This window comes from Pezoporus wallicus, unplaced genomic scaffold (assembly GCF_028554395.1).
Source record: "Pezoporus wallicus isolate ANWC-B61680 ecotype Strahan unplaced genomic scaffold, APGP_CSIRO_Pwel_v1 contig_5787, whole genome shotgun sequence".
Lineage (NCBI taxonomy): Eukaryota > Metazoa > Chordata > Aves > Psittaciformes > Psittacidae > Pezoporus > Pezoporus wallicus.
Window position 1 is genome coordinate 1,988,742 of NW_026637253.1, and position 27,074 is coordinate 2,015,815.

The 27,074-nt window shown below is 40.5% G+C and overlaps 1 protein-coding gene and 1 non-coding gene across 2 annotated transcripts in view; both read right to left on the bottom strand.

Annotated features, from left to right (window-relative positions):
- Positions 1–1,847: 1,847 nt before the first annotated feature.
- The window catches only part of SLC9A7 (solute carrier family 9 member A7), a 74,176-nt gene continuing 48,949 nt past the window's right edge, over positions 1,848–27,074 (bottom strand). Inside the window, exons 12-17 of the mRNA XM_057404494.1 lie at positions 26,614–26,767; positions 20,318–20,377; positions 16,254–16,317; positions 13,606–13,688; positions 10,135–10,240; positions 1,848–4,350 (exon numbers count right to left, since the gene is read on the bottom strand). Of these exons, the coding sequence (XP_057260477.1) occupies positions 4,102–4,350; positions 10,135–10,240; positions 13,606–13,688; positions 16,254–16,317; positions 20,318–20,377; positions 26,614–26,767 (716 nt within the window). The 3' untranslated portion in view covers positions 1,848–4,101. The remainder of the gene's footprint in view (positions 4,351–10,134; positions 10,241–13,605; positions 13,689–16,253; positions 16,318–20,317; positions 20,378–26,613; positions 26,768–27,074) is intronic.
- On the bottom strand, positions 6,233–6,420 carry LOC130596661 (U2 spliceosomal RNA). Its single transcript, XR_008971578.1, has one exon. It is a non-coding gene; the product is annotated as a U2 spliceosomal RNA (small nuclear RNA).

Sequence of the window (27,074 nt, forward strand, 5' to 3'; positions counted from 1 at the left end):
TAGTCTGTTTAAATACGATGTTGGTGTAGTGCTTATGGACTTACTCGTGTTAAAAGCCACAGCAATGGGAATTCAAGCAACTGCACAACAGCCATGCCTAACTGCCAGCATGAGCTTCTATGAAGCACTGAAATAAGATTAGCGGCTTCATTTTTCCCTTCTCCAGATTCCTTGGCAAATTCAATGAAGATTTTCAGCAGTGAGCTGATGATGCATCAAGCAAAAAACTGTAAATTACTCAGCCCCAAGTGCAAGGGCAGCCACGTAAGCTGCAACATCCTCTGCTGGTATACGAATACTGTTTCCAGTGAAGACCATCATCTTGTAGGTTTTCTATTTCAGTTTGAAGAAGATACTGATACGTATTGATTGCTGTTCAGTACAATCTTAAGCTGTACTTTCTGTTCAAAATCTCACAAGTTTTATAAGAAAATACACATTTGCTGGTATGATTCAGTCAAGTTCTTGCAAGCTCAGGATCTTACTGAATCATAGAATGATAGAACAGTTAAGGTTGGAAAGGACCTTAAGATCATCTAGTTCCACCCCCCCTGCCATGGGCAGGGACACCTCACACTAAACCATATCACCCAAGGCCTTGTCCAACCTGGCCTTGAACACCACCAGGGATGGAGCATTCACAACTTCCCTGGGCAACTCATTCCAGTGCCTCACCACCCTTAAAGAACTTCTTCTTTATATCCAATCTAAACTTCATCTGTTTAAGTTTTAACCCATTACCCCTTACCCTATCACTACAGTCCCTGATGAATAGTCCCTCCCCAGCATCCTTGTAGGCCCCCTTCAGATACTGGAAGGCTGCTATGAGGTCTCCATGCAGCCTTCTCTTCTCCAGGCTGAACAGCCCCAACTTTCTCAGCCTGTCTTCATACGGGAGGTGCTCCAGTCCCCTGATCATCCTCGTGGCCCTTCTCTGGACTTGCTCCAACAGCTCCATGTCCTTTTTATGTTGAGGACTCCAGAACTGCACACAATGCTCCACGTGAGGTCTCACAAGAGCAGAGTAGAGGGGCAGGATCACCTCCTTGGACCCACTGGTTATGCTCCTTTTGATGCAGCCCAGGATACGGTTGGCTTTCTGGGCTGCAAGCACACACTGAAGCCAGCTCATGTTCATTTTCTCATCAACCAACACCCCAAAGTCCTTCTCTGCAGGGCTGCTTTGAATCCCTTCCCTGCCCAACCTGTAGCTGTGCCTGGGATTGCTCTGATCCAGGTGCAGGACCTTGCACTTGGCATGGTTAAACTTCATAAGGCTGGCATCAGCCCAGCTCACAAGCGTGTCGAGGTCCCTCTGGAAAAGGAATTGAAAGTATTAAACTATTCTTTCAAAAGGATACACACGAGAAAAAGGGATCTGTTGGAGAGTTGGTGAAATACACAGTATTTCAGGACAAGGAGGGCTTTTTTTTGTTGGTTTTCTTCCCCCCCCTCCCCCCCCCCACTTTTCAGTAAAGGAGTCCCTTGTGAATTTGGTACAGGGACTGGTGTAAGAAGAGGCTACATGTTTTAGCTTACCTTTTGTCAGCAGTGAAATACAATTTTGGAAAGACTTAAGATGAAAATAGGTAAAAATCAAGGAATAAAATTAATTCTTCCAATATAGGAACAAAAATGAAGCTTATTGATATGGGCCTCTCCTTACTGTATTAGATAAGCATTTTAAGTAGTTTTTGAATGTGAAGTTAGACTATGATATTCCTCACCTCTCACCAATCATCTGTATTTTGGCTGCTCTTTCACAACCACATTTTGGGCTTACTGGTGAACTTCATTCAATTCTATATTTTTCCTGTGAGAATTAAAAACACAGACAAAGAAGCACCTGCAATGGGATGGTTTATTAATACTTTCAAGAGATTCCATCTTCCTGAGCAAGCTAAGAAACATAGCTTGTACTTCCAGAAACAGTACCTGATCTTTCCTCTAAAGAACAGATCTCTCTCTGCATAAGATTCTCTTTCCAGCTGAAGTGTTTTGGAAAGCTTCAGCTTCAAGCTGCATGTAAAGATTTGCCTCACTGTATTAAACCCATTTATTTTGAGTACGTTTCATTATCTCAACCCAAAATTTGGTTCATATGACCGCTAATAACACTAATTGTTGTAGAAATCTCAAGTTTCCACTCAGTACTGACAGCATGGGTCCCAAAGTGTTGTCCAAAATAAATGTAATGGTTTCTGTAATTTAGTAGGAAACTACCTTTTCTACTGCCAGAGCACTTAAAACAAAAAAAGAGAAAACAAGCCATGTAAACAGTACAAATAGCATGGATCATTGCTATCTGCTTTGTCTTCCTTGAAAGCAGAGGAGAACAGAAAAGGAGTTGTTCTGATTGGAGGTCTTCAATCAGGGTTTGTTACTCTTCATCATTTAAGAACATAGATGACTGCATTGGTCTTCCAGTTTTTCCACGAAGACTTCTGGTTTCCTTGTCTCTCTTAATCATATCAGACAGTCACTACAGATCAATGCCCTTTACAAATTTACCTTGGAAGGACAGACAAGGAGGTAGGTCACTCAGAGAACACAGCTGAAAGAAAGCAGACTAGAAAAGATGACTGCAAAGTTTCTCTGCAGCAGTAAGTTCTCGTACCGAAGTTAGCCCATTAAGTTTAATAGTTAAGTAAAAACAGCGGGTACTTATTCACACACAGTTTTGGGAGGAACAACTGAAATGCCAGCAAGAAAACCACACTTTTTAGATAAACTGATACTACATCACGTTAGTGGGCAACAGAACTCTTTAAAAAAATAAACCTTTTGACACACGAGAATGAAATCACATTTTAGCATGCTTTAAACAGCTGAACTGCTCTTCAAAGCATGAATTTTCAGCTACTGGCAAAGACAATGATATCTCCTCATTTGGAAATTAAAAAGCATTTAGCCATAAGTTAAAGCTAGCCTACATGTAAGTGGGCTAAATACTAGGCAAAGATTTTTCCCTTTTCACATTTAAGATAGTACAGTTCATCACTTTCATAGCTTATATGTTGTTGTGCAATGCCCCACAGAAGTTTTACATCTACTCTGCGAAAGAGAACAAGAGTAAACATCTTTCTTTTAGGACAGTCACAAATGGTAAAGCCAGTGGTATTTGCTTGTCCATTTAATTAGGTGTTTGCTGTTTATCACACACAAGAACTGTAAGCAGAGTCCATGGATTCTTCTGAGCAATGAAACCTCATGGTTCCATGCAAGTTCAATACTGTCTTTCTCTCTCATTCCCCCCCCGCCCCTTCATTTGCTGTTTTCCCCAGCCCAGGATATGTTTCCAACTATTTTCACCTGATTTTAAGAGCTTTAAGGGAGAGAAGGTATTACCTCATTACTTCTACTCAAGAAAGCCTGGCTCCAGGCTTGTGCCAGTTCAGGTACATCTTAGACCACAGGAAGCTGGATGTTTTTTTTTTGAGGCACTAGAAGTTCGGCTAATAGTAATAGTCAAGTCGCCTAAAGCTAAAGGGACAAGTAGCTCTCGTTGCCTTCCTATTTAAACACCTGGCCAGTTAATAAATCTTCTTTTCCCTGAAATGCATTAAGTACAGCTTGCAGTAACAGATTCCCCACACAGTCTGGCATTCATGCACTTGTAGTCCTAATGTATACTGTCCTGTCTTACTCCATAGTTTCCTCAGTGAGAGAAGTTAACAGTGGATCTCTCCACACTCAGATACACACACATCTTTTTTCACTGCATAATTACCAGGTTTATATTTCTTCTTCCACATTCTCAAGCTAAGCCAAGACAAGCTCAGTTCTGTGACAATGTCTTCATGTACCTCTCTTCAGAGAGAGCTGCTGCAGCTGAACAAGACAATTGCAGCATGCTAATTATACATGGATTCAATATGTGGTTGAAAAGAGAATGACCAGTTTTCTCATTCGTCCTTTTTCAGACATTTAGAAAATCCCACCGTCAGCATCTTGAGTAAAAAATAGGTGACATCTTCAGACCCTAGTAAAACCACTTACGTGTGTTGACATGTTTAAACATCCCCACCTCAAGTAACACAGTGGCCTGCAGTCTTCCTTGATCCATCCACAGAGCAAGAGTTATTTTTACTGAGTCAGTAATCATGCATTGTCTTCCAGAGGAAATACTAGCCGGGTACCCCTGCTTGTAACTTCATGATCTGCTGCTCCCACATCACGTTCCAGTGCTTCCTCTGAACTGCTTTTTGTTCTCCTGTCATCAAGGCTAGTGGTAGCTGTATGGGGGCCAGAAGAACCGTTTGCAGTTATTGTTGTATCACCATATGTCACAGTAAGGTCACCATCATTCAGAATAAAATCAGAATCCTCTTCTCTAAGCTGTTCTTGATTCTGGGGGAAAAAGAAAAAAAATAAAGAAAAACCTTTGCACAGCACAAATCTAGTATTTGTCAAGAAGGTAACTGAACAGAAGAGCTCACCTATGTGTTAACACAGAAGCGGCAGTAAGCTGTGCAGATCCACTTTGAGAAATGTTAAAAATAGCTTTGATCCTGGCGTTTGTAAATCAGCTTACTGCTCCCTATATAACTACTGCTGTTGTGGAGCAATGAGGGGGAGCTGAATCCAAGAACTAGATTATAAAACAGGTAACTGGGGATTTAATAGCACTGGAAGTTTACCAGAAGTACAGGAAAGATGAGCAATATACTCTGTTTTTTGCCGGACAATTTAGAAGGCAGTACAGGAAAAAGACTGGAGACTACACATAATTAAGTCACTCCAGATTCAGAGTTGCATCTGTTACTAATGAATTTGGCTAATTAGCAAAAGACTTGTGTAAACTAGTAAGAACTCATTAAGCCCAAATTCTTTATATTCAAGTTTTCCTGGACAAATTTTTGTTATAGATCGACTCTTATAAAACTATCGCCTTCATCTTACCTGGTACTAAATAGAGAATTATTTGACCTAGTCCTTAGGAACACACCTGAGCTATACAAGTAGAAACACTGATATAAGAAAGTGATTGCTTCTTAGTTTTGTAACTAGTTCTCATGTTTTCTTTTCAAAATCAGTTAAGAAAGTGGCTCACAAAACCCTGTGAATCTATTTTGGCAGAGACAGGATGAAATACATGATCAGAGACTAGAAATTGCTGGAGTAGTAATTTCTCTACAACAGCAAGCACCTGTACTATGTTTCACTCTTGTTTAACATGGTAGTGGTGAAAGGTAAACCAGCAGAATTAGTGAGAAAAATGGGGCTTCCTCATATTTGAAGAAAATTCTATCAGCTATCAATTTGCTTTCCTGCATCTGAAAACAATTATTTCCTCATGCAAACAGCTCCATACTGCTTAGCAAGAATGAAATAAGTGTGAATTGCTGTTCTCCTTGGTAGGCTGGACACTGATCAGGTTTTGTTCTCAAAGTACATCATCCACTTCCACTTTGGCAAAGGAAGGAGGACACGGGCTACACGAGGTAGGAAGCCTGTGATCAGCCTGACCAGAAAGCCCTACCTGCACTGCAGAACAGGAGGCACTTGAGATTGAAAATGCTGATTAACCCGTCCACAATGAAAAATATGGTTCAATAAAGCTACCTAGGAAAGCTTCCTGTCATTATTTCAGAATGATAATTGGCCAAAATAAGGCAGCAGAATCCTCTGGATGATGCAGACTGTTTAACTAATGAGGACTGGAAGAGGTGTCAAGAGATTATCAAAACCAGTGACAGAAATAGCGCACTTCAGTGTCAGGTGCAAGACAAGCCCTACTTAAAATGAATGCTAACTCCTCACAACCTTTGTGGCATCCAAATTTGTCTCACCTATTAGAGACAGGGTTACTGTGATAGAGAATACAGTTCTCAAAGAGCAAACAGTTCTGGACACTTGGTTTCTTTGACTGCAAAGAAAACAGTGGACTACTGTCACTGTTTTAAGAAAGGCAGGCAGAAATTAAAGAGTTCAACTCTAGTTGGCAGAATTAACCTTTACAAGGTTTCCTCTGAAAAAAAAAAGTGTAAGCCTGAGGGACAAGACCGGGATGATTAGAAAAGGTACACAAAATCAACTATTTAAGAAAATCTGGTGTCCCTATACATCCTGTTTTTGAAGAAGAGACAAAGATGAAAAGCAGAAAGATTAGTTAGAATGGTTTGTGACAGCTGACTGGCTATGTTTTAAGAAGTCAAAGAAACTCATCAGCTCTATCACAAGTTGCCTTTCATGGTGTTTGCCCTTGAAGAAGCACCAAGGAGGAGAAGGCAGGGCTAATGGCACACCGGGAGGTTTTGCAATACCAGGGCCACATGTGCAGCGTCTGCAGCAAGGTCCCAAAGCATCTTCTGTCTCCTCAATACTATTTAACAGGGAATCCTTACAGCTACCTGTCAGATAAGCAACTGGTAAGAACAGACACTACACTTGAGCTTCTCCAAAAGGCTGAAAAGTCAAGTACTGAGTGGGCCACAGGCTTTATACTACACGGTAAGTCCTAACTCAGTCTTTGCTGGTTTGTCCCAGGCTGTGCTTGCATGTATGTAAACATGATCAGTTCCAGAGAAAACACTGAACTTTCTTTCAGTGTACTGAACAAACTTGCCTTCTATGAGCCAGATTCCACTTATTATTTAATTTCTGAAAAGCACTGCAGGTAGCAGGCAATTTCTTTCATGTGTTTCCCCAGAGAACATCCATGAACAATCCCATGTAGCATACAGATTTGCTATGTTTGCAAGCAAAGAGGATGGGTGAATAAACCTACTGTGCTTCATGCAGCATGAACAATTCAAGAAAAGCAGGAAATGTATCCAAGTAGATCCCTAGAGACTTGAAATTCTTCCAAGAATAACCCTAAACTGGCCTCTGCAGTCCCTACAGTTCTATAGGAACAGCTTCAATTCACTCAAAAAACATAGGTCTGAATTTCACTACTTAAAACTAACAAACTAGAACGGCTGGGTAGCTAAATCCAAAATCATACAAAAAATTGAATTTTGCTTTGATGTGCTGACCATAACCCTGAGGGCCCTCAGAGAACTCTGTCCCATTTGTGGTGAAATCTGCCCATGCTCTTAAGAAAGCATGCTGGAGACATTCAAACAGCTAAAGCTTAGAGTTACTGCTTACAAAGCCGGTCTTTATTGCCTCCCAGTGCATGCGCTTCTTTTTGCATTGCCAAGTACACCAGCACACACAAAGTGCTGGTAATCATCACGGACACTGCTGGTGCTGAATACAACATAGGCGACGTGGATGACAAAACTTGCATCAGAAGTTACTTATCTTCTGCTTCCAAAACAAAAGTGTCATGTAGCAGGCATGCAAAGTACATCACAACTTCAATCTCTCTGTTGAGAGTTTCTCTATTTCTCAGCTGACTTTAAATTCATCAAGGAAACTAAATAACTTTTTTCTGTGAAGCTAGAGCTACCAAGAAAGGGAAGGGGGGAGGCACAGGTGAAGCGTTTTCTTACCAGTTCTGAGAATTACCTCCTCCAAGACTTATACAAAGTACAAATGAAGTTCCTTTACTGGGTTTGCACATTTAGAAAAATAATTGAATTCCCTCTGCTTTCATACCAAGCTGTCACACTTTGTATGGTGCAAGAAATAGACTTAAAGAATGGGTGGGAGAGTGCATAGGACAAAAAAAATACGCCCCTGAACAAACAAAATAACCCCCAGGAATTCTTAATCATCAGGAAGAGGAGATGAAAACACAGATGGTTCTTCCAAATGGGATAAACAGGTGATGAAATAGAATTACTAAAGTTTTAAAGGACATGTCAATAGGACAGAAAAAAAGTAACTTTCATCATTTTGGGATGAATTGGAAAGCCCTGCCATATGGACAGAGAACTATAGAGTGGTTTGGTTTGGAAAGGACTTTAAAGAGCACCACCTAGTTCCACCCTCTGTCATGGGCAGGGACATACACTGAAGATAGCACCAGGAGAGAAATATAGGAGTGAGTTTTTGACAATTACAATTTTAAACACTAACTACAGCAACTTTTCATGCTTTTAAATTCCAACTTGGATTCTGTTTGGGTGGGAAGCATTTGACAGTGAGCCTAGCGACACAGTCTTAAAGCAGTAGGAGAACATCAGCAAGGAATAGTAACTGCAGCTTTGGAAAAAATCCACTGTACCTCACCCACTGCATGCTGACTCAAACTTACATGTATGCCATGCAAATTCAGGCTTAGAGGACACGATCTCTTACTTAGGAATAGGTTGTAGATGGATTATGTAACAAGATAACCCACCCTTTGGCATCTTATTAAAAAGAAGTACTCCCTGTCATGGAAGTGAAAATGAATTCTAAGTAAGGTTGTAATAAAGCCAGGGAGGGAACGAATGTTGAAAACAATACACAAGTATACGGTCTGTATAGCCACATACGTGCATGCATTCTTCTCTGCACAGATGTCGTAACTGCTCAGACATGCACCTGAGTGAGATCTAGAATTTATTACTTCTTTTTGAAACACATTTTCCACATATTTTAAGTTCTCTTGAGTATTTAAAGACTTTTTTGCTTGTTTAATTCGAAGTCTTCAATTCTCTCAGATGTACCATTGAATTTTCTTTGAAACACTTCACAAAAGCACAACTATGCCAAGCAGCTTTTGTCCCCTCAAAGATATGGCACTCTCAGTTGCTTTACCTGCACCTAATGGGAAGGCAGAAAGATTCCACAGCTTTTTAGCTGGTAATAAAATGGTATAGGCAAGTGCTACAGCAAATCCTGGCATGCAGAGTAACGAAAAGCAATAAAGCAACTACAAAGTCTGCAAATCTTGAGAAGAAAATAGAAATAAAAATCTCAAAATTATATTCTTCCCTAAGACTAAAGCAGCAATGCAATGAAATAGGAACAAGAAGACAGTGCAAAGTTCCACGTCATTCATACACCTTATACAAAGCACGCAGCCTTATAAGCATTTTTAATGATGCATTTAGCATCCCAACTGTGCATGCGTTGTGTGTGTCAGAACAAATCCAATTAAAGAATAAGTTGACACATACAGTGGTAGCTTAGAATCAGCAGTAAAGATGGGGGGGGGGGGGGGAAGCCCAAACATTAAAGAAAATGAAGCCAAAGCATGCATGTTTATGTTTATTCTGGTTACTAGATAACTAATCTTATAAGATCAGAGATAGACACACGGGCAACACACAAGTAGGCTAATTGGTCTGATGGATGCATTCCAACCTAGATCTGTTGCAAGATCTTTAGTGGCACTGCAAAGATGGGAACAAGGCCAATTTCTTGCATTACCAATAGCTCCAAATAGGCAGCAGGTATTTCACACTTTGAAATTTTACTATCAGCTGAAAGCAAGATGCTAATAACACCAGAAAGATGAGCAGGGGCAGTATTTCAAATCTGGAATTGGAATTCATAACTCTCTAGGAAAAGATGAATAGAAAACTGGTCCAAGACTACTTGAACATGGCAGAGATGTTACCATTCCAAAGAACCTGTAAATTTGAGTGATCGCACATAGTGCAATGGTTTTATTTATAGGCAGCTTATACAGAGTTGTACATTTCAGAAGCCCTGCAGGGATAGGAATGGCATGTATCAGGATCCTGCAAGAGTAATAGGAGAATGAAGCATCAATTATTACAAGACATGGCTGTAAAGACAGTATAGTGGCCTGCTACACTGAGATAAGTAACTGATGAAAGGTTTCTGAAACACAGTTTCAAATTTCACAGTGGAAACAATGAAAGGAAGCTCCACCAGATTTTTTTCTGGCACGGGTAAATGGCCTGTCTTCTCTGAAGGAGACCTCAATGCAACCTCAGCAGTAACAGGAAGAGAATCTTATCCAAAAGTGTTGAGAAGGGACTGAATATTTTGCAGTGATTCACAGAACTGGTTTATTGACTAGGCTTGTGATTTTCCAATATACTTTAATGTCTTTTGGGTTTTTTTTAAGGTAGTATTTGAACAATAAAGATCATCTCTTATTTCTACGAATGGAAGCTGCTGCCTCAAGGTAGAGTATCTTAAACCTTATCTACCAGTACTTTCTTGTAGAGTGTCTTTCTCACCAACCTTTTGCCTGAAATAATAGTAATTAAAAAATGCTTTCCTGAAGTTAAACAAAAAAAAAAAAAACAAAACCCAGAAGTACTGAGTTGGTCTACTTACATCATAAACCTGGGGACTCGTCAGACATCGGGCGACCAGACCACACCAGCTGGGTAGAGTTGTGGTTAATGGCGGGCCACTGTGAGTGAGAATTGGCTTTAAATAACTGAAGTAGTTAAGGAAAACACATCAGTGCTCGAAAACCACTATTGAAAATAAAAAGACAATTGTACATCAGTGTGGTTCTGCCTTTGATCTATGTGCAGTTCAACAATTGCATGTAAAACACCCATTGAAAAAAATCTGCGTTTGTAGACAAATAAATGAAGGGACCTCAAGAAACAAATGAGGGGACCTCAAGAAACATTTTCCTTTATACTTTCCTTTATACTTCCCTTCATATTTTCCTTTATACTTTCAAAGGCAGTTTCCTTACTCTTACATTCCCTGCAAGGAAAACGACCCAACTCCCTTCTTACAAGTTTCAAGCAGTTGCAAGGGTTCAGCTTTTTGGATCTCTGGAGCCAAAAGGAGCAAGCAGAGGTACAAGTGCTTTAGTGCTAATAGGTCCAAAGGTATTTCTGCTGTGAAGATGGGAGCATGGTGTTGAGGTGAACTAGAGGTAACAAGGTGACACACATGTGTGGCGCAACACAGGGAAATAAAGAAATACTATCAAAGCAATGCAGCCACTTGAGCTACTAGCTGGTCACCAAACCACAGAGATGCAACCAGAGATCTTACTCTGGTAAGGCTCAAAGATATCTCTGTGGTGCACATATTCATACCACGCAGAGCCCTAAAAAGGGAAAACTCCATGGAAAGAATCACATAACACAGGGTAGAAGAAAAGCAGCAATGCTACCTAGATTACATTGAGGGGGCAGCAGGGAGGGAAAGGAAGGTGTCTTTACACCTCTTTTCACACGTCTGCCTCCAGGTAAATCCTCATGTGCTCACACTAGTACTCCAGATGGACAATCTGCCTGGGGAAATGCTCTGGAGTCAAAAAAGGTGTCCCTGCTGGTCTTCACTGGCACAAGAACAGAGCTCAGGAGGAGAGCGCTAATACTTCCAAATGTTGTTTGAAATCAGGACCACAGGGGTTTGGGTTGGTGTGGGGTTTCTTTGTTATTTTTTCAGTTGTTCTGATTATTTTAAATGTAAATATATATTGCAGGTCATTTCTTTCTCTCTGGGCTTGGAGTTCTAAGAATCAAGTCCACTTGTGAATACAACAGCTTCCCTGATCCTCTCACAGATGAAGCTGCTTAGGGGAAAGGAGGAGTTTAAAAGGCAGCTCTTTTTACAGAGATATATCCCTTCCTTTTAGCAGAGCCTAGCATAGCATGTTTACTTGAGCATATAGCAGCATGATTATGCTGCTGCAGGGTTATGTGTCCTCCTTTCCTCCTCCAGTAACAGTGTGGCTACACCCAGTCCTGGAAAGAAATAAGCTTTTTGCCCTTACACTAACCTACCAGCCTCCACACTGCCTTGCGGCAGACCGGCATGCAGCAACTTGGTCATAATAAAACAAACCAGTAGAAGACATCTGGTACTTCATCAAAGTTGCAGTTTTCTTCCTGTTTAACAATTGTGGGTGAATGCTGGGAATAACCCATGACAATAAATGAACTCTGTGTTCCACAGGAATGAAGTTCCCAGTTATCCATCTGGACAGAGCTCTGCAGGCAATAGCCAGTGTTGGAGTGCACTGCCAAGTGCAACTTACTTATATCTTTTTCATGTTAACTTCCCTTGCAGAGAGTGAATTTTGAGGCAATCTGCTTTTCTACCCACAAACCAAGGGAATGCATCAGCAAAAAATATTTTACCTGTGGGTATAGAGGTGGCAATTCTAAAGATCATCCCTTCCATGCAATTTAAGCCCACCCAGCTGATGCTTACCCAAATGCCTCTTTTCACTAGTAGGAGCAAGCTTTTACCTCTAAGGTACAGTAAGACAGTTCTGCCTCTGGATGCCAGTTTCCTTGGCACAAACTTCACAGAAACCTTGCCTAAAGAGTGCTAGTCACCACTGAAAAGCAAATGCACTATCAGCACCCTTTAAGTTTCCATGAAACAGCTAATTAAGCTGTAATTTTCACCTTGTACTTCCCCCTCCCCTTGCTGCAGCTGTGCTAGTGTCAGCTGAGGGAAGTCAGCATTGCCAACTACTCCTTTTATTCATTGGGCACATCCCTTTTGTAATGGCAGGGGAAGAGGATAGCTCTGCTTCCTTCTTAAAAAGACAAAAAAGCAGCAGTCAGTCAGAGCCAGATCCTTCTGTGATTTTACCACAGAGCTCTTCTTTTTGACTTCCTGTTTGACAGGGTCAACAAAAATTGACCTCAATACGCTTTGACACCACCACTCAACTCAAAGGGTTAACCTGGAATTACGAACATTTATGGATATTTAAGCTAGCACATACACTCCCTTCTGGGCTTTGGTCCAATACTACTGCATCTGAAAGCATCAGTCACAAACACATTTTATCCTGAACTGGCAACCGCTATTAGGATCCAAATGCTTTCAACACTATACCTGGGTTTCCGTGAGTGGGAAATCTTGGTGCACAAGGCATGGAAGGAAACTACTGTCCTCCAACAGGCCAGCAATCTCTTATCAAGCAATGACAAAGACCACAGTGAAAAGACTTACTTCTCAGATGCAAGCTGCAACAAGATTAAGGCTCTGTCACAGATATTTACATATATTTAACTGCCCCAGAAATTACTAGGAATCAATAACTTAAACTCTTTTGAAGTTCTGGGTATAAGTGACCTGCCACAGCCACAAGATTATCTTTGCTATGTTCTACTGAGTGTAAGCTGTTAAGGAGGGGCACCTATATGATGTACTGATTAAGAATATGCTAAGTAGAGTAATAAAACCCACAAGCAGGGAAGACAGGACAGCTACACAAAAATTGTTCAGAAGCATCAGAAAGCATTTACCGGTTTCAGAAAGGTTTACAATACTATATACACACACAAGGATACTCTGCTAACACCCATAGGAAGTTCCAGATATACTAAAGGGAATAAGCTGGATCATACGCAGATTTTTAGTTTCAGAACTTCCTGTATCAGCAATGAGTTTCCCCATTGCAAAAGCAGATGGCCCTTCAGAGCAATGAATTGGGGCTTAGACATGTACAGTGAACTGGAAAACTAGTTAGTGCTAGGAGCATCGGTGAAGACGAAAACAGATTAATGGAATGAATCAGAAATGGTTGATTGGCTGTGTTACTGTTTAGGATGGAACGTCAGGTCCTAGAACTGACTGGCTTCTGTCCTCCAGCAAGTATGACCATACATACATACATACATACATTAGAGAAAGGAAAGGTCCAACTTCTGAGTCAGTGAGTTCAAGCTCCAGTTCTGTGCCTTGAACCTGTCAAATACTTGATCTTTCATCAGCTTGACTATCTCAAGTGCTTAAGGCTACATATGGGTACATGGAAAAGGAAAAAGTGAGCATTTCATGCCTTGAAGGTAAGCTGTGTTTTCAAAAGGATACTTATGGTCAAAGCTATACCATAGCCTGAATAGCCAAGCACTTTCCTGCTTTGTCCTGTTCCTTCTTTCAGAATCTGGGCCATCCTATAAATAAGATAAAAATACATTCAATTGTGTAGGAAAAAAAAATAATAACAACCAAATCACACATTCCAATCATTCACATTATTGTCCAAAAAGGCCAAATTACTTCAATACTGTACTTGGACTGCAGACAGCACTCTTTATTGCCCTCCAGTTATCTTAGCGAGCCCTACACCACCAAGTTCCCTCGAGTCTAAAAGCTTATTGTACAGTTAATGCAGTAATGGATATAGGAATAAGTCCAAGACTGACAAATATAGGAATAAGTTCAAGACTGACAAATAAGCTTCACTGATGTCTCATCCCTGTCTCCCTCCCCAGATAAATGAACTGGAATAATCCAGACTGATCCCTAACCATTGCTTGGTTGGCTTCCTTAAATCCAAGTCTATTTGATGTTCTTTCCTTAAGCCTATTACTTCCTTGGAAGAGCAAGGGAATTTACCATACCTGAAACTCTAACATGATGATATCACACCTGAGAAACATGCTTCACAGGGAATCCATATAAAACCACAAGTGTTGAAGGTCATGAAAATTTCCTAAGTGCTAGATCAATTTCAGAAGGGCCAACAATGTCAAATATAACCCCTTTTATTTGATGTGCTGCAAGTCGTTGCACCAGCTGGTCTGCAGCTACATTTGGTTTTACTTTTGTTACTGTTTTGCTTTTTGCATGTTGGCTTTGGGGGGGGTGGGGGGTGGGGGGGTGGGCTTTGTTTGTTTGTTTTTTTTTGTTGTGGGTTTGTTTGCTCCCCCCCCCCCTTTTTTTTTGGCCAAAAGCCAAAGTTAAACACAGGAAAACAGATGAAGTGAGAATGCCTTGCATGAGCCCTCTGCCAAGCTATTGAAAACAAGACAGGATTGCTCTGGGTACTTCTGATCTGCAAAAAATCCACAATCCACCAAGAGTTTAACTTTAGTATGGTTTCACTCCCTCCACATCCCAAATGATATATTTTCTTTAACTGCAACATGCTGCTAATCTTGGCTTGGTGAAAGAAAGAGGAATCCAAAGGGAACTGACTAATGGACTCCATTAGGAATGCAAAGCACAGCTAAAAAAGGAAACAAATGGGTAAGTGCTTTATGTTTACATGGGGAAAAAGTAACAAGATATTTCCATCCAGACACTGAATAGAACAGAATACCCATGTTCTGTTTCCTGTAAAGCAATTCCTCAAATACTGACAAGCTACAGCCTGAACTGGCCAAAGCCATCTTACCACAATACCACTTCCTAACCTTGAATTGATGTAGTAACTGTGGTCTTCACCATAAAAGGTGTTTTGAGGCCTGGCCTTCTGATTGCTTTCAGATAGATGTAAAACGAAGGTCACCCTTCTTAGTACCCAAACCCACTATTTCAGAATCTATTTTGTGTACTGGTCACAGGCTTCTACAAAGAACACGGAGATACCCAATGCAGTTTCTGCAACGAAAGAGATGTTTCCTGAGCAACTAGTTCTTATCTGTGCAGCCTGTGGCCAAACAAAAAAATAGGGCAAGACAGGAGAAACAACTGATAAGAAAGCTGATCCCAGATACAGCAAATGTTCCATCCATGTATCTGTGACCAGCCTGAACACCAGCATCATACAGCCTGAAGTTTACATAGTCCAGTTCACATGCTTGCACCCTAAGCAACCTCTGCATCCAAAGTAATCTATCTTTGCTGTCATCCGACTTCCTCTAGCAGGCTCCTGTATAAGCAACCAGTTGTGCTGCAGAACAATTACTATCAAACAGTACTCTGGGAGCATGTAAACTAAACATCTGGACAGAGGAAATGTTGGGTGGTTGTTGTGTTGTTTGGGGTTGGCTCTTTTTTCCCAAACCTTTCACTCTTCCTGCGAATTCACTCAGTTTCTAGACAAGGAAAACTGAAATTTCTGCTATGAACAACATTCTCTTGATAGTCTTGTTTGCCAATAGCATATTGCAGGGAAAAAAGAGCCAGCTTCTGGGTTGTTACTGATGCATAGAAAGCTGCACTAAAGATTCACAGCAACAGTTTGCTGAATATAAATGACAATTTTCCAGTGTTCCTTTTGCCTCATACAGGCAGTAGGTAGTACAGGTAAGATCCAGCCATCTTGTGGTACAGTATGCAAGAGCTGATACTGGATTAGCAAACTTAATCTTTGATTCTAAGCAAGTCCAAGGGCCAAAGTCTGGTATCAGTCATTGGGCAGAAGCCAAGAGGATTATGTCTGGGTCAGTCTTGGAAAGAACTGTTTATGCTGTAGCATGTTAAAAGCAAGCATCTTGGGTGGCTGGGGAAGAGGAAAGCACATTGTCAAATAGACTGTATTAGCAGATTTTGGAAGGTTTTGGATGCCTTATACGTAGACATATACACAAAAATCTGAACACTGTAGCATTACACCCAAAACCACAGAATGTTTTTTGATGGGCATTACATGAATAGTATCAAGTAAAATGCATTACTGACTTGCCAGCTAGGAGAGAAAGATTCTATCCATGCACATAGCTTCTGCAGTTCTTTATCATCTTAGATATACAATAAGATCAGCCTAATAGAGAAGTTATGCAATTACTTACTCCTTGTAAGACTTGAAAGCTGTCATTAGTAGGTGGAGGATCCTGATCTGGGTCAACCCCAACCCTACAGAAACATTAGGAAAACAAAGCAAGTGGTGTTACTGAGGGTTGGAAATGCTAGAAGTTTGGCAGAACACATTTTAAAAGCACTTTAAGCACCCAGCAAAGCTGCATTCAGAGAGGTTATAAGAATAGTTTGAGAAGAGCTGTCCATTATTCCCCTGCAGTTACATAGCTGTACACAAGATGCTTTTTCACTCAAGCAGCAGCTACCTGTAGATAACAGCTTTAACTTCATCTTGGCATCAACTTGAACAGCTTACCTTTGTTGCCAATTCTTTTAGGATGGTGGCAAATACTATTTCTGACTTAAAAGATGAATTTTGGATCACATCCTTTTCAGTGGAAAAAACTCCTCATGTCCAGCAGTAAGAAACTAGAGACTATGAAAGAGCCCAGCCTAAATACTTGACACAGCAAATTACTTAGCTGCCAGATAGGCCTGAGAATAGCTCAAATATACAACTAAAAGAAGCCACACACACACAGTTTTAATGCACTGTATGAAACAAAAAAAATACTTTATAAAGACTCATAATCCTAATTTGCTGCAAGTTTCAGTCACCTAACGTAACACAGCCACAGTGGATTAACAAGAGGTTTGTCTACTCCAGACTCCTAGCTGAGTGACAGAGGGTCTGTTTAATAAAATGGTGCATGATGATACAATATGTTCATAAGAAGCCATCTACTTGCTTTTGTATAGTTAGTGAGCACCCTATTACATCCTTTCATACAGCACTTCTATCCAAGATGGGTATTTAATCCTTGTAATTATGCTCAGGTTTTTCTGGTCTGTTTTGGGCTATTTAAGATTATTCTTGTCTAGTTTTAAATCCTGCTTATGCCTTGATTTCTGTGCTGTTTTGTAGAACCTAGACCACCAACCTCAAACATTGGGTAAGACTGTCATTCTCAAATATGTTGTGTTTCAGTCCTACCACGTTGCATAACAAGTGTAGGAAAATATAGGCAATTAGAAAACATATTATCTGAAATGGCCAGCTTCTTCATTTCCCCTCTCTTGGAAGGGACTGAGCTGGGTGAGTGTAATCTCTCTGTTACTTAGACTTTGTGTCAGCTATTTCTAGCCACAGTGTTTACGCAACATCCCTGAGGATCACCAGAAACCAAAAGAACCTTGCTGGTAAGACCAGCTAATTTATGTGTCCCAGGGACATGCATCTGAGTAAACCAAGCAGTAATTCAGACACTATTTAACTTCAGGCACAGAAGATCGAATGGATTAAACTAAAAGGGAACACCTTCAAACAAATTCGAGGGCACCACTTTCTATTAGAATAATGGAACATAGGCACAGAACTAAGGTTTTAAGTCATCCTTTATGAACTCAACAGCCAATCCAAGGCTGCACATGACTTAAAGTAGTTCAGGGAAAATCCAGAAAGCCACTCTAAGACAGCCTGTAGCAGCCTCATATAAAAGAATCTTCTTGCCTGGATTTTAACCCGAGTTTCTTTTCTTTCATCATCACTTCCTTTTTTTCACATACAGAGTTATCTTAACCTTTAGGCATATTTGTCCTGGGAATTCATTGGCACTGACCAGCCTCATAACTAAAAGCTTTACCTTTTTAAGGGAACACTGGAGAGACAGAGATTGGGTACTGGGTTGTTACACATGCCAAAATGAAACGCCACACAAAAGAGCTCTGAAAGGTTACAAGGGCTTAAATGTTACAGGTTAGGCTACCACTAAGCCATGAAGACATGATAAGAAGGGTCTTCTGCAGACAAACTAGTTACCTAGTGAAGCCTCATACCAAAAGCTGATAAGCAACATCAGGAAACCCACTCAGTATGGCAATATGTACAAGATAGTTCATTCCTTTATAAATATACATAAAAGAAATATTTGTGTTTTTTCAAACTCCAGATATACACTGGGGAGGTTCAACGCACTATGCGAGCAACCACATTCATGTTAGCTGCACAGCTGGCGATATGAATGAATGGGGAGTTCAAGAAGCTTGTTCCAGAAGACGAACATAGCTTGCATTCCTGAAATAGTTTTAACTCACTGGCCTACCCTTTCACTTCACAGTACACAAGAAAACCAAACAATTCAGAATGTCCCAGCTTTTACTTGACTTACAGGGTCGTACATTTGTTTGAGGGATTTTAACTGCCCTTAGACAGGCGAAGGGAGCTTAAGGGAGGACCAAAACAGGATGACCATTCTGCTCAATTAAAAGTCACAGTACATCTCAGGCCAGGTGTTCGGGTTTATTGTCATGCTGAAGAGGAAAAAAGAGCTTTTCTATATTAAAATGGTTCAAATTTTAGGAAAAATTCTTACTACAGACAGCATCTTCATTTCTACTCCCCCCATTCTGAAAGCCCATTGCAGCAGTTGTGTGTGCATTCCTTTAGGGTGTACAGTAACAATTCAAATAAATAACTCTTAAAAAGCAGATGTCAGATGAAGAATATGAACAGTCTTTCAGCTGTAACAATGCATAATATTCCAAACCTGGTGAAAACCCCACCTATTTCCCTCACTGACATTGATTCAGTATTTGACAGATACCTTAATACTTCAGGGCAGACAGTTTGTAGTACATAAATTTTAGGCATCTTTACTTCTGCCTTGGGAAGTGTACTGGAAATTGTAGACAAGAGTATGCTACAGTAAAAATTGTTCCAATTTTAGCATACCTCTTCACTCCTCCCTAGTAAGTTTGCTTAGGTTTTTAAGTCATAAAAGACTTTTCAGACTGAGAGCTCTGTAACAGCAAAAGGACTACCATTGAGCCCAATACTAAAGCACTATGTTTCTGCTCTTAGCTGATTTCCTAACCTCCTTCTGGTCCTTATTCTACAACTTATGCTACAACTCCAGCATCACATATAGGAAAGCAGTTACTTAGATTTGATCCCTCTAGTGCTAAACCTATGTATAATTCAGTAATTTAAACAGTGTGGTAGAAAACGGTTGACACACGAGGTGCAGAATATGTGGAATGTAAAGTGGAAACTAAATGTATGGAAAGGAATGGCAAAAAAAAAAATGGAGATAGAACTACATCAAGTACTCCACTATGTCATTTTTAAATGGTGGAACTATTTCTTCTGACACTTCAAAAACCTTTCCAATGCCCTGCAACACATAGATGACAAGTTACCAAAATACCAGGCTTTATTGCGTTCTGGCATATGTAATCGTTGTGGCAGCAGCCAAGAATGACTGCAACAGATAATAGTTCTCAGATTCTCTGTACAAACAAGCATACTAAGTCTCTGGCAAGTTTAGTAGTTTGCTGGGAACCTTCAATCATGACAGGAAACGTACTATTGCCTCATCCCAAAAAGTTTTCTTTGCATAAATATTCTGTAGATGTGTGTATATATATACATATATATATACACACACACACAATACACATGCCCTATATATCCCAGTTAAAGATTTATCTTCTTGTTGATTCTCTTTCTATGTATCAGTTATAAAAACCATCAACTGGAAAAGACTAGGATTCTGGTTTGTTTCCGCTCTTACTAGCAACTTCCTGTGAAGCAATGTGATAACCCTCAGTTTTTAAAATACACCCCCAAAAAGGCTGAGCTAAATCTTCTGTGAAGTCCCTTCCAACCTGAGCAGTTGTATAAGGTAACTCCAAAGAATGCTTAAGAATACCTGTGTTATAAAGGTTCACAGGGTAGCATCTGTGATTCTTCAGCTTTTAATTCTTCGCAGGTCAGAGATGCTAGCTTTGCTTCATTAATTACCCATACACAGAGTTAAAAGATGTGGTGTTTTGTGGATTTTTTTTTTAGGCTAAAGACATGATGTGTGATCCACACTCTCCCAGCTCAGAAGAAGAAAACAGGCTCAGAAATGAGGAACGTCTATGGCATTCTGCATAAAAGGAGAAGCAGTAGAAGCATGCCATAGTATGAAAAAAGAATACACACTTCAGTGTTATAAAGATGAAGAAAGCCAAGCACGAGGTTAATTTGGTATCAAGGAAAGCACAGTGTCACCTGAAGTACAGCCAGCGGCTTTCACTCATCTCTTCCACCGATGGAACGTGGTCACCAACTCTGGTACAGTACAAGAATGCAGTGTGAGTAACAAAATGTTCATGAGATGGTAGCTTTACAGAGCTCCCTAGCAAAACAAAGCAAACCAACAACAAAAAACCCTAACCGAAACAAAAAAGAACAAAGCATACAAGACTGAGAACGGCAGAACAATGACAAAGTGACCAAAATAATAAAAATTAATAACAGCAGCTCTTTATGATTGAGATGTCCAGTAAGACTCTTTGTTCGTTCAGATTCAGGCTGGCAAAACACCTCTATTCATGACAGGCTACCTCCACCAGAAAATTAGATTCGATAGCTCTATAGACAGAGCTGATCTAAGCCAATTCCTACCACTTCGGACCTGCATGTAGTCTAAAAGAGAAAAACTTATTGGAGAAAATAACCACAGGAAGCTATGAGTACATGAAAAAGGATGCCAATAACCATCAACAACTGCCTAGTTTCAGAGCAGTCCAAAACAACTGGTAATAGGTACTAAATCACTCGGGTTTTTTTTATAAACTGTTTAATAACTGGCTAACAATCTTTGGCAACATTGATCTTCAGTCATAGCAGAATGTGTTTTTACTTTGCATTGCCTTTTTCAGTTGTACTTAAACACCCATGAAAGAATGTTTGGTTTCTAATATTTTCCACATGAATTCTTTAGCAGCTTGTGGGGGATTTTTTTCCCTTATTTTTCCATGAAGGCATACTACATGAACTATATACTGCTTGTGTGAAATAAAAGCCCAGATGATCAGAAATCCACAGAGGCCTTGCTTTTACAAAGAGCAAGTGTACACACCTGATTGCAAGCTGACATCTCAATGAACCAAATATTTAAGGCCATAACTCGTGCTATGAAGAGCATGCACTCTTCTAATCCTTGAAGGCTGAGCCAAAGACTTTAGATGGATTTGTTTTGGATTCCTAGTTCAATAGCTGTTCTCCCATGCAAACATACACTCCAGGTCAGAACACTTTGTTCTGAAAGGGCAAAACTGAGACACCTCTGCATGTGCACCAAAACCTAAAATTTAAAACTGCCCAACAAGTTCCCCTCAGCAACTTCTCTCTCGTTGCTGTGCCTTTGCCAAGTCAGAACACTGAAGGTTTCCCAGATGTCTATAATGAGAGCAGCATTTTTGGAAAATTTTAGCTATTTTGGAAGATTTCAACAGTTTCCTAGAGGCTGCCTGAGGAAGAAGAGAATTCCCACCAGCATGATACAGAAATAAATAAAAACTAAAGCCCAGTCACTAAAACAACCCTGGAATTAGGAAATGTTGTTTCAGGTTGGTTTTACCTAACAAGGTTGGGTTTCTTACCTAACAAAGGTAAGGACTCCTGAAACTGCCTGCTAAGGCTTGCCAAAGCTTGGCAGTTAAACCCGTATCACCCATGTGCTCCTAGATCTATCTCAGCCCAGCTCCTACAGGGTATGGGCCTTCCCCACACATTTTCTCCCCGGTGTGAACTGTTATGGTTTAGAGCACAGAATTTATTTTAGAGATAAGGAAGCATCTCCCGTGCTTAATTCCAGATATCCAAAACATGAGGCAATCTCTTTCCTACCAAAGGAAAGACCCACATGGGTGAGGCTGGAGGTTCAGAGGCTGCATTGCACCTCCAGCAAGAGAGATTCAAGACTGACGATGAGACACACTAGAGACTGGGAAAGAATGAGGAAGATGGGAGAAAATAGGCAGGGAAAGACAACTGGACGAAACAGTGCAGAAAATGATACTGTGAAAGGAAAAAAACCACAACAAGGCAAGGAACAGAACTGTCTGTGTATCTGCCCTTCAAGGGCAGCAGAAAGCAGCTAAAATAAAGCAGTGAAGGATCTAAGTTGTAGAGTAATGGAAACAGGCTGCAAAACAGAAAGATGTAACCTCTTATCAGACATCCCCCATTCCAGTCTGAAATGTAACACAAAGCTGGATCCCAACATCAGTACTCGCCTCCTGCCATTGCAGCACACTGAGGCATGGTATTTAAGAAACGCACACTTTACTGTTGGATCACCCTGGGTAAGATAATGGAGTATAACCTGAGATTGCCACCAAGCTGCCAGTTTTACCACCATCCCAGATAACTGGGTAGTTAACATAGCAGTTATGTGAGAGTCAGTGTTTCCAGATTTCTTTTTCAGCTTGTCCATTTAAAGGAAAAAATAAAATACAAATCACTAAATAGAAAGCTCTTAGAAACCGACATAAGGTAGTAAATATCTAAGTTGACATTTTCTGTGCAACCTTTAGCTTTTGTGGTAGAAGGATACTTAAAATATTTTAAATTGAAAGATATAGTGCTTTAAGATTTAGTAAAAGGTCACTAAATATAACTGAAATTACTTCATTAAAAGAAGCATGAGCTTCCTCATTTGAAGCAGATTGTGGAGGAGAGGAAGGCATTAATCTACGTGTTACTTCATTCAACATAAGAAGAACCAGGTCAATAACCTCTAATGAAAAATGGAAAAAACCATTGTTTTGCAATACAAATGACAGGAGTTCCCTTTTTTCCTGTAACAGATAAATGAAATGATAAGTCAGCTACTTTTCTGAAAAGAGGAACTTTGCTAGTGGTTTTGATTTACAGAGCTCTTGAGTTTTCTGAGACTGTTAAAACTTCAGGCAGGAAATTATTTATTTCTTTCTTTCTTCCTTTTAGCCTCAGAAGGATGAGACTATATTTTTAATATCCAAGTCTTCCTTTAGTTTCTAAGAAAAAAAAATCTACTCCTAGAGAAGTCTGTTTACTATTCACATGCTTGGATACATCCCACTGATAGACAGCCAAGAAATTCAAAACACATGACATCAGGGCTTTAACTCCAGTTTCTGGTGTTAATTTTTAATTTGCTCAGCATCAAGTGGCAGAAGCCAAAAGCACTTAAAGATCCCATTATTTTTTATTCATTAAAGATCCCATTATTTTTTATTCAGATTTTGCAGTCATGACCTCACTTTCCCAAATAGTCAAGCAGCAAACTGAAGTTAAGCCTCTGCTACAAACCATGGGTTCTCTGCTTAGCTCTACATTTAAGCCTAGTTAATGGACCCTGGTACACTGGTGACATACCCTATCTGGAAAGATTCCTGCTCTTCTGATTACGTGAGACATTCAGAACAAAGCAAGGGAAGCAGAGGGCATTTTTGCTTGTTTTCCTTCTTACACTGCTTTTTACTTTACCACAACTTAATTTTCATGTTAGCCTCTTGCAATCTAACATAATGGCAAGTGCTAAGGCTCAGAAATTATCCCATGCCACCCCAGAGACAGGGGCCTCAGACCTGTGTCAGCACTATACCCTGTGCTGCAAGGGAGGCATCTCATCTTCATCTCCTGCTGCCTACCACTTCCACTGAGTAGAGAGGGATAGAAAAAGAGAGAAGCAGCACATTTGTAAAATTCAGCTGGAAACTAACGTGTTCTTTTCTTAAACCTGTAGGTCAGACAGGACTGCTCGCTTTCCAGCAGAAAGGGCTCTATTACAGAGAGTACTTCATCAGCAACAAGTTTCTAATTCTCGATCAGCTGCACACGGCTGCCACCTTCTGGCACAAATCTAATTTCACGTGGTCTCAGAAATTGCAGTCTCCTTCCTTAACAGAGCAGCGCTTATCAAGGCAGCTGTAGACATACCCATGCAGTTCTCCAAAATACTTCTTACATAGAGTTCCCTTGTTTACGTGATATCCTTCCCATAATAAGGAAGGTACCAATTTATTTTGTCAACCATGTCAAACAAACGACAGTTAAAATTACTGTTTACTAGCAAGGGTGGGTAAATCTCCCAGAAAGCTACAGCTAAACACTCAACTGCCTTTTGACAGCTACTTGCCTAGGAATGGCATCACAGCCTTTCCAGCTGTTCTGCCTTGTTGGCCACGTTAGTGATTTTTGCAAGCACAGCCTACCCAAAGGGCAGACCTGGAATGGATATGGTGTTAGCCCTTTCTCACTTCAGGAGCAACTCATCAGCCAGGCTCATGGAGTCTTATTACTGAATCAGATTAGTCCTGCTAAAGAAGTGTATATTCTTGGATGCTTCTACAAACTGCTTCCTAGACTCAACGGTGAGGGAATGGGGTAACCTGCTGCCTCAGAACTGGTTTAGAGTTAACCAGGAGCTGGGCCACATACTAGAATTTAGTCCTGTCCTACCACTGATGGCTGGAGGAGCCCGGTGACAGAAGTAATGGTTGACTGCACGCAGAAGCTGCCTTCTGATACAGGTAGGCCAAACATAATTATTCACTTAGCTGGTCAGCAACACATCCCATCTGTTACTGGATGATGAGGTTTGAAGGAAATATCCAACAATGTTCCCTAACAAAAGAGGTGCAGACATCAGGGCAGAAGGCTCAGGATGTCATCACCTATGATGACAGCTGTTAAGAGTCAGTTTTATTGACCTCGTTGCATCAAGGTCACTTTGGAAGAGGCTTTGGAATCCACTCAAATGGAGATCAGAAAAGGGATATCCACACACTGACCGTTGCAGGGGCTGCAGGCAGCTCTTGGCTGACTGTTCAACTACTGCAAGCCGACTGCAAGCAGTGTTCTTACCTGTGTACTGCTGTCCAGAGCTCATCTTCTGCTCCCTTGTACCCTACCCCATGCCTCGGACAGTCTGTGCATGCTGCCAGTTATGCAGACTGTGCCTGTCCTGCTTGCAGAGGTTTATTAGTACATTTGTTCATTATATACCCCCACTGTACAGAAATCTCCTCCTGTTGTCAGAGATGTCAAACAGAAAGCTGCACATGGCACCTATGCCAGGTACTTTTAGTCATTGCACAGCTCTCGCATGTAACAGGAACACAAACCAGTGAAGGCTGGACTTCAAAATATCATTAGGATGTGGTATTTCACAGTCATTAATGATACAACTGCACTGGAACTGGTTTTGTTGTTGACCTCACACCATGTGTTGTATTACCTGTTGTTAGCAACATGACCTTCAGAGAGCCTTACTACACAGAAGTGATGCTTCTTTCTGGTGTGCTAGCCAAACATCTGGAACTTGCATTTAAGAACAGTTTTAAAAGACAGAAATGGATTCATTTAGCACCAAAAAAGAAAACTGTGATTTCCTAATGTTTGCCGTTAGTCAGAGCTGAGATACTCTAAATCACTGCTGTAATGTCTGTCTCCAACTGGAAGCATGCTACCTTCAATAAGGAGTTCACATGCATTTCTGAAAGTACTACCCATTTTTTTCTTTTTGCCAACCTAGAAACAATCTGCCACCTATTGCCACAAGGAGTTCACTTCAGTTTTCCAAAAACAGCATTAGTCTTCAAGAATAATCATTTCTTCCAAAGACTGACACTGATTTTATCTAAAAATTGCTTTTTCTTATCCTATCACAAGACAATGGGATACAAATTCTGGTTAGCACAATTAGAAAGCAAGACAAAGTAAGCTTTCAAATGCCAAAGAGCACAAATAATTTACCTATGAAAAACACACTGAAGGGTTTTTACAATGTGTATGGTTTTGATTCTACTCTATTCACCTTTATCCCCCACAACTGCTAAAACTTTCACAGAATGGTAACATAGGTGATCTTTAACAACGGCTGATTCATGATTCTAACATCTTCTGTTGATAAGTATCCTCAAACATGAATGTACTTGCAGCCTGAGTGTACTAAGTATTGGTCAGGATTTACAGACCAATGTCTATAACCTCACTATATACCATTTTCACAGGTATCACCAAAGCAGGAGGAAACACGGCTATAAAACTAGCAGGATCCCACTTATCCCAGTTGTTTAGATAACATCACATTTGTTTGGATAGATGTTTGAAGTGCATTCAGTTTAGCACCATCCACTAAAGACTCCATTTAAATTAAAAGTAATGGGGCCATTACCAAAAGTCAAAAGACAGGGAAAAGTCTTAGAACACTTAGAAGTTTACATAGAACTAGACAGATTAATTCTTTCTTTCCAGTTTAGGGGCTTCCGTATCAGGCAACACTATTCCATATACTACTGGGCTGACAAGGACCTAGGTACTTGCTTGCAGAGCATAAGAGATCTTTTGGCTGAGTCCCAACAGCATCAATACATTTTCTTCACCAGCCTGCACTAGCACCTTCCTCTATAAAACATGATGTTCTAAACACCTAGAACAGCTCTAGCAAGCTTCAAACAAGTTCTGTAGAGCTATGCTAAATTAGCACAGTTGCCACCTGAAAAGTGAAGTTTCCCCGGCGTAGCTGCACTGACCTGATGTTCAGCCATGAAAGCATGGGAGTTGTACCTCCACCAACAATCCACACAGTGAAAAAGACGATGAGGAGAGTTGTTGAGAACATCATTTGATGTGAGTAGGTAGCAGTATCTCGTATGGCCAAAGCAAATGCCATGGCTCCCCTGAGACCTATGCAAAAGAATGAAATAGCAGGGCTTCAGTAGTGCAACCACACCTATTCATAACAGTGCATCTTTCCTTGCTCCTTCCCTGCCACACAGGCACAAAGTGATGGGCAGAAAACACTGGGCTCTGGCAAATTTTAATTCCCACGGTTTCCCTGATAAATCATGCGCTGTGATAATCTAGAACATGATTTTCCCTGGTAGTTTTCTGTAATTTACAGAATTCACAAGTGCTAAGAAAAGCTGTAAATATTTCCAGAAACAGGACAGAAATGCAGAAACAAGCAAATTGAGGACAAAAGGAAAATATA